The 9,213-nt window shown below is 26.5% G+C and overlaps 1 protein-coding gene and 1 long non-coding RNA gene across 2 annotated transcripts; one reads left to right on the plus strand and one right to left on the minus strand.

Moving 5' to 3' along the window:
* Positions 1-711: 711 nt before the first annotated feature.
* Positions 712-1,848, minus strand: LOC124924639 (F-box only protein 6-like). Its single transcript, XM_047464652.1, has one exon. It carries the CDS (start codon positions 1,846-1,848, stop codon positions 712-714), a length of 1,137 nt encoding a protein of 378 aa, XP_047320608.1.
* Positions 1,849-8,184: 6,336 nt separating this feature from the next.
* LOC124923693 lies at positions 8,185-9,213 on the plus strand. The gene is made up of 4 exons (XR_007098258.1): positions 8,185-8,444; positions 8,537-8,617; positions 8,907-8,966; positions 9,083-9,213. It is a non-coding gene; the product is annotated as an uncharacterized LOC124923693 (long non-coding RNA).

Consider the following 9,213-nt stretch of genomic DNA (forward strand, 5'->3'; position numbering starts at 1 on the left):
CGAACAAAACTCGGTTTGGTCGGTTAATAATTGTTCTAATTGATTTTTTAGCTCACTTAAAATCATAAGTTCATAATAAGTCTTAGTTAAATTTTGAAAAACATTACTATTTCACAATATTTTCAAATTTGGAAAAGATTAAAATTAAAAAAAATATCCAAATGATTGGTCTCGAGTTGATAAGCTTTAAATAATTATTAAAATTTTAAATTTATTGAAAATTTTAGAAAAACAAAATATATTTCAATAATTGTATGAATGTAAAATTGTTGTGCGAATGAAATTTGAAAAGTATATAAAATAATAATATCATACTTAAATAATGATACTTAAATAATGATGTATTTTCTAATAGTTAGGGTCTGTCTAGTTATGATTATGAACTCTCTCACTTTTGAAATTTTTAATAAAATGTTATTAACTGCTTTTAAAAAAATAATATTATTTAAATGAAAATTCTAAATAAACACTAATAAAATGAAGCTCAATAAAAAAATGTATTATAATAATAATACCAATTTAAAATAACTTAGATTAAGGAACAAAATTCATTATCAATAAAATAAAGATACTTAATACTAAGTTAATGTGTTGCAATAATGCATAAATAAAATGTGATAAGCTAAAGTGTCGTAGTAATACATGGATAAAATGCAATAAGCTAAGGTGTTGCAGTAATGCAATAGTAATACATGGATACAATGCAATAAGCTAAGGTGTTGCAGTAATGCAGGGATAAAATGCGATTTTATGTCGAAACCTTTGATACGCCATTCCTCGGGGAAGTAAAGATCTTGGAGCTTTAAACCATTCTTTCTTCACAACATCATATGTTACTAACATGAACAATTTTTCAGAACTAAAGCACAAAAAGATCATATCTTTATTACCTACACAAATCATATTTGCGCCCTTCTTGTACAATTTCAAGCACAACTCACGTGGCATTTTGTCGATGTACTTCCATAATAATGTTGTTTTTTCAAACTCCCAAATGCAAATAGAAATACGCGATTTTATCATCACACAAACGAACATGATTCGTCCCCCACATTCTACGAGAAATCGGCCAGAAATCATATCATGTAGAATCGGGATTGAGAAATGATTCCAAATTCCAGACAACGTATTGTAGCAGACCATACCGTTTGGATATGAAGACATAAAGTAAAGACAACCATCCACGGAGATAGCCTGCGAGCGCAAGTTCAAAATATACGGCAACCTTATGCTCGTTGGAATAACTTTTGATTCATACCATTTATTCTTGTTGGAGTCAAAAATTATGTAATGGCCATTACGACCTAAGAAGAGGATCTTATAGCCCTCGATTGTGGATTTTCCATTCATCCACATTCCAACGGCTACTTGAGACCAATCCATGCTTGAACAAGCTGGAAGCTCCTTGAATGTCTGAGTAAGCGGGTTACCCACAAAAAAACGGGTATGATGAATATTGACAAAACAAATTATACCACCGATAGAAGCTAGAGGGTAGATAACCAACTTCTCTAAGAAAGAATGAACTTTTTGATGGTGCCATTTATTCGAGGAGGGGTCATAAATGGCTGCGGTGTTTACATTGTCGTGGGTGATGGTGTAGAACCAAGGTTGGGAGATGGGAATTTGAGCATATTGGTCCCGAAACGAATGAGAAGTCAACATGGAGTTCCACTTTCTACTAACACAAAGGAAACGAAAGAAGGTAGATGTTGGGAGTCTCGCCCCAACGACTTCAAAGAGGTCTTCCGGGAATTTTTCCCATATCTTAGGTAACATTTCATTAGACGAACATATGATCAACTTATTTCTACGACTTTTCCTACGAGAAGACTCCCCGAATTCCATCATTTTAAAGGTTAATACTTTCGATTCTTCAATATGAAGCTCAATTATTGACCATAATCATTATTCTACAATATCCCAACAAAATAAAAGGATTAAAATTTGACAATGTAAGTAGAGATAAAATATAACTTAAAAAAACAATATTGATTTATAAGATTTATAGATAGATCTAATTTTGAACGTTTTAAGTTGTAGTAAATCAACTGTAACAGATTTTTGCTAAATTCAAAATGTTAATTAATTCTAATTCTTTATTTAAACAAGTATGAAAATTAAAATTGAACCGCCAAATTCTAATAATAATTTTACCCTAAAGAAACATAGTTTCACATTAAAAATAGGATAATAAGATGTCTTTACAATACTTTTTGAACATCTATGCAGTGAATATGATAGGCAAATAGAATATTTTCAAACACTAAGAAGGAATATATTATTAAGACTAGAGATTATGACAAAATCGTTATACTCTACATGCTTCTATTTGCATCAACCAAAATCATGGGGTTGGAATCACTTAGATACTTAATATTAAGGGATCTTTCATTTCATTATGACAATAAGGTCTTTGCAATTTAATACCAACATATCCATGTGTTTGGCCATTGACTAACACCTAACAATCAAAAGAAATGCAAGTCTTCTCAAATACATACTTGTAGGAATTGGAAACCTAAATAATAAGATTTACTCTACTCAATATCCAACCATGAAGTTTATTACATTCTGTCTTTCTAAACCCTATCATATTATACATGATGCAAGATAGATTTATCAAAGAGGGCAAGGAATAATGAGTGAAAAGGGACATCATGAGACCTAGCTAGTTTCAAATCGTTGGAGATGAGATTAAAATGTGTGGATTGAACATGCATAGGAAAAATATAGAGATAAGATTAAATCCACGGTTTGGACAGCCAAAGGAAGAAGATAAGAACAAGCATAGAAAAAAGTACCTATCACACAGTGGCGGCGGAATCGTCGAAGATGAAGATGAAGAGAAGCAAAGGAAGCTTGGCCAGTGATATAATATTAGGTCATTTGTCTCTTCTCCCTCCGGATCAGTCCGCTCTCTACAAGTGTTTTTTCTAAAAATATTTGATTAAATTTTTTTTCTAAAATATTATTGACTTTTATAAGAAATTTGACAAAAATAGATTGATAAAAATTAATTTCCATAAATCTAACACTTTTTTAAATATATCTTCAATCAAATATTTTTTTATTTTTAAGATAAATAAATTATATTTAATGTGTAAAATACTTCTCTCTATATTTAAATCATAACTTTCAATCCCTACTAATTTATTAGTTTAACTCTCTAAATCAATTTTATTTTAAATGTTAATGAATAAATATTATTTTATTTTAAATGTAAATGAAAGATTGATTCTATAACATACTTTTATATGTGGTTATTCATTGTATAAATACAATTATAATCATGAAATAAAATATGAATAAATTATAAGGATTTTTTAACAAATAAAATATTATAATTAATAAATAAATTCTTCCAATTTAGGATAAAGAAAAATATTATTTTAATTCAAACTCATAAAAAGGTTGTCATTTTCTTCAAACACAATAGTTAGACCAAATGTATATAGATGTAGAAATTTGAAAATGTATTGATATAAATAAATAAGCATACATTTGATGTACCCAATTATTTATGAGGATGGCTAAGAACTAAAAAATAGATATAAATTTAATCTTTACTATTGAACACATTAATTTAAAATTATTGATCCATTTAAAATGTTAATAAATGAGAAAATCAGACACATAATAAATAGAATTTCACACTATTGATCAGTTCAATTTTGAAAAACTTGTACAAGGTTAATTCTAAAATAAATTCAAACATAAAGCTTTTTATACTTATGTATGGTTATTGAACTTCAATTTATCATCTTTTACTACATTACTTTTTTATTTATTAACAATATTTTTGTGTTAACTTCTTATTTCTTAACAATAATTTTGTGTTATTAAAAACACGTAAGAATGATTATATTAATTTATTTATATATCAAAAGAATACAATCACAAAAACATGATCAATTTATCTTATGAAATATGAAAAATGAAAACTACAAAAATAAAAATTATAAAACACTAATAAACACTTTCAATAATTCAAATAGTTATGTTCAAGAACGATAAATGTTTATTACAATTTATCACTTGCAAATTTATTCAAAAGAAAAAACATATATCTCAAAAAAAATACATCAAACTAAAGACACAATTTTATAATTATTAAATTTAAGAACGTATACCCAACACACAATACCAATTAAGATTTTGACTTCTTTAATAATAGAGAAAAACTATTGAAATATAATAAAAATTGAATTTTTAATGTAGCTCACAACTTATCAAATAAAATAAGTTAGATATTCAAATGTACAAATATCATTTGTTTCCACTATTACATCGAAATATGTGAACATGCATAAAATTAAAATTAAGATTCAAATAGTATTAATTTTCTTAATATATAAAAAATATAATAGATTTAAAACGACTGAGAGAACGGATTATTTTTCTCTACAAAAAGAAATATCACTTTCAATACATTTACATTACTAAAAATCAAAACATATTACAATATATATATATATATATATATATATATATATATATATTGTTTAACTTATTATTTCATTATAAATTATTACCAACATATTTTAACCCACATTTAAAACTATTAATTTTCCTTCTGAATCCAAACTCTAATGAATTTAAATTTTAACTCCCATTAGCCTAATATACATCATAATCCTAGTTAATATTTCCTTATTATAAATTTAACCTTGGACTATTTTCAAATTTACAATCCAAAATATTATTCACTCAAAATGTTATTACCCCTACTTTTTATGTTTAACATCTAATTGAGATGCCAATCGAATCCTATATATTATATATATAATTCTCCCTATTCATTATTTATTAATGTTAACAAAACATAAAAGTCATTGTGTTCTCCAATAAAAATTATTAAGTGATAAAATAATTAAGGATTTGTGATGAAGTACACTTCAATAACAAGAATAATCAAAACATAAATAAAAAATTATAGGCCATACCAGCATGAACGATGACCTTCATGTTAGCTTTGTCATGGTCATGAAAAAAGCCCCCAACACAATTCTAGATTCTACATGTTTCCTCGTACCTAAAATATACACAAACATTTAATGTTAATCAATACCATCTTACATAATTAAAAAATAGTACAAAAATTATTTTAAATAAAACAAACATTTAGCAAAAAATATTTATAACACTAAAAATTATCATATTTTGTTGTACTATATTATATGAGTTCATCATTTTACACGAGACAATACAACATTATAATTAATTTCAATTGAGTATTTTTACCAAACACGAGATAAATAATCTAAACATCCTAGAGACCAAATCATTCTAGTATGAGAAAACATAATTTTCTGCAATAATCAATATCAACATCCAGGATTAGTTTTTTCAAACGAATAAAACTCAACATAGAGTCAGTGAAAAATCACAACTAAATCATATTGAAACTCTGTCACCCCATCCCAAAATCAACTAGTTGCAAAGAGAAAATAATTTAAACTAAGATTAATAGTTAAATCATAAAGAATAAATAATTGAACAATATTACAAAATTGCATCCACGTCAAAAAAGTCTAAGACCTACTTATAAGAGGAAGAAGTAATGTATTATGATACCAAAACTAAACAAAAAACAGCTTAGACCATTTATTTAGGGGGAAATAGTATAATATCCATCCCATGACAAAAAAGATAAGGTCATCCAATTACTCAAATTAAAAATAGAAAACCAAAAGGATTAGATATGGACAATAAAACTAACTGAATATCAAGTCTTCTCTGTATCACCCATAATATCATTTTATTAGAATAATATATATATAATCAGTGTGAGACTCTATGTAAACATCAACTAGATAATATCATTAACAAGAAAAAAATATATTTTTTTATCATTAACAACGTGTGTGCTATTACTTATATTAATGTAGAATATAATAGTGGAAGTGGAAGAAAGAAGGTAAGCAGAAACAGTGATAAATGTTATAGGTAAACTATAATAAATGTCTTCTAAAAAACAACACAAGATTGACATTTCTCATCATTCATCAAGAATTATAGAAGACAAAACAATTATATGTTCAATGATCCAAACAAAATAAATTATTTCAAAAATGAAGGTGAGCATAAAATTTTGACAAACTCAAATTTGTGTAGAAACATTAATCTATTCTTACAACATTAAGTTGGTATTCTAGGATTAAATGAGTCAAGTTAGAAAAATAAATGACTAATTAACTTAATAAAGAGTCAGCATTTTCTCTTTAAATTGTAGACGTAAAAACACTATAAAATATCAAACATGAGAACCTATAATAAAACATCTTCTGGGTTTATACAGATATCAAATAAATGAAAGATAATAAAATAGACACTGTTGTTATTTGAATATAGGATAAAATAATATGACTTTGGAGAAATAATCAATTTGAGATAAAATAAATAAGTGGAGTAGAATAAGTTTCATAGTAAATTAACTCAAATCTTGCACTGCAGCCAACAATATGTATACACCTAATAAATAATGACAATGAAATGTTCGAATTCAAATCTTCTTTCTAAAACTACAACCATTATTTTAACTAACATAATTTTACTTTCCTTTCTACTTAAGAAGATAGATGTTAGATTTTAGGAATGTTAATAGTGTTGTAATTAAGGTTACATCTCTTTAAGTAAAGATGGTAGAAGATATTAATCAAATTTCTTTTATAACATCAATTCTGGAATTAATGTTAAAAAATATTTATTTCACCTAATTAGAATGCACAAGTGGTTAATATTGAAGTCTATATTTTCGTCAAGTCTCCTAAGAAAGAGTGAATACTAATTAAGAATTATTTTCAAGCAACTTTTATATATAACATAAATTTGAATAGATAATATTTAATGATTAGATATGATTAATGGATGAGAATATATCTAAGAATTTATACATGATGGGGTTGTTGAGACTTTTAATATGAAAAAAAGGTGTCACAACATTCAAAAGAATAACAGTTTCTCATGTGAACAAAATACATGTCAAATTAAGGGTATAACATCTTTTCAGGGGAAAATAATTTTTCCATCCCATTACCAAAAAGATAAGGCCATCCAATTACTGAAACTAAAAACATAAAATCAGACAAATTAGATAGGACTAATAAACAATGAGAATGAAAGGTTAGAACTCAAAAGTTCTATCTTAAAATGTAGACATTATTATATAACATGTTTGTCACTCTACTTTCTACTTAAGTAGATTGGTGTTGGATTTTAAAAATGATAGTAGTGTTGTAATTAATCTCACTTCTTATTTAGGTGAAGATGATAAAGGACATTAATCAACTTATTTTTGGAGATAAATTCTTAAGGTTAGACTAATTATAAAAGAAACATACTTGGTTTAGAACCATGTAGTGAATAATCTTTTAGGGTACTTTTTCCGTATTCTCTAAAAAAAATAAAAACATATATATTTCATTTAATTGTAATGCAGAAGAGGTTAATACTGAAATCTAAATACTCGTCAAGCTTCTCGAAAAAATGCTAATTAATGTTCTTTCTAAGCACTTTACATAAATTACTAATAAAAAGGTTAAATGACGAATATCTTTAGCGATTGGTTATGATACCAATCAGTGTAAAGATAATAATACCGATTGATTATAAAATCAATCGGTATAGCCGACACTACACCAAAACATACTTTCAACCACGCTTATATGGCAACGCATATTAAGCGTGGGTAAAAGTTAAAAGAAAAAATACTTTTGCCCACCTTTATATATATACTACCACCTTTAATTTTTTTTTTTATATAATTTTTTTTAAACATTATAATTTAACTATTCTAAATTTTAATATTTTTAATATTTTATTTTTAAACTTTATAAATATTTTATTTCACTATTTTAATTTTGTAAATTAAATTTGACTTAAAATTTTATTAACATTAAAATTTAATTATTATTTTTATATAAAATTACTTTTAAATTTTTATATCATTATTAAAAAATAATATCTGTCTTATAATGAATTATTATTTATATATATAAATTAAAGATAATAAAATTAAAAAAATATTATTGTTTACGTATATATATATATTAAAATAATAAATATTAATAAAATTCAGAATAATAAATATATATTATATTATTATTTATTTAATGTGAAACGTGATATTTTAATTTAAGAAACCCTAATTATTGATCTTTTGAAATTTCATTCTCTCTCTTTATTCTCTCGATCAATGGCGGCCGTGGCTCTAGCTCTTCTTCAAAGACATTTTTCTCAAATCTTACCCTAAATAGTCTCCTTCTTCATAGATCTTTTCTTCTTCAAAGACATTTTTCTCAAATCTTACTCTAAATAAGTTTCCTTCTTCATAGATCTTTCTCTTCGATCCATTCACACTGTCATCTCTTACGACCTTCACAAGACTTCCTTACTCCCATTTATAGATCTACGGACCAAAGATCGGGAAAGAAATTTTTAAGGTAAAATCGTCCGTTTATACTGATTTTACCGCGTTTATCAATTTCAATGAGTTAAATCGCGATTTAACTACTTGGCAAATGTCCATTGGAAGGGTGCTGCTGAAATAGTTTTAGCTTCCTGCACCAGATATATCAATGAAGATGATCTCTTGGTACCGATGGATGAAGACAAGGTATGTTAGAATTTTATTTTTCTTTCATTTGCATTTCTGTATTTTAAAACTTACAGAAGCATCTAAGAATCCCCATTAGCCATCCTTGCTGGATTTTTTATTTTCAATAATTGTTTTTTGCTTCTGTAACTAATTAGGTAGGCACTTTATTGACTGTCGACTTAATTCTATCGTTGTGTGATCTTAATTCTATTCCTCTCAACTCCAAGTTGATACAATGAAAATTTGTGGACTTAAGTAAGATGTTACTGATGCCTTCCACATTTCAAATTTAACTCCCATCTTGCAGAATCCTTGTCGACCTGGTGTCAGAGAAGTTGTTCGGCTATGTACAAATGTTGGAGTTAAGGTATGCTAGTATTTACTTTGGTTAAGATAGTGATAAGGGTCGTTGTATGTGAAGTTCATATTTGTGCGCACCACTGTTATATATGGCTGAATTGGTTGAGATTTGTGTTTAAACAGGTGCGCATGGTCATTGGGGATAATATCCAAACAGCTAGAGCTATATCCCTAGAATGTGGGATACTAGAATCAGATGCAGACACTACTGTACGAAATGTCATTGAAGGGAAAGATTTTCGTGCATTATCCGA

This window comes from Impatiens glandulifera, chromosome 2 (assembly GCF_907164915.1).
Source record: "Impatiens glandulifera chromosome 2, dImpGla2.1, whole genome shotgun sequence".
Lineage (NCBI taxonomy): Eukaryota > Viridiplantae > Streptophyta > Magnoliopsida > Ericales > Balsaminaceae > Impatiens > Impatiens glandulifera.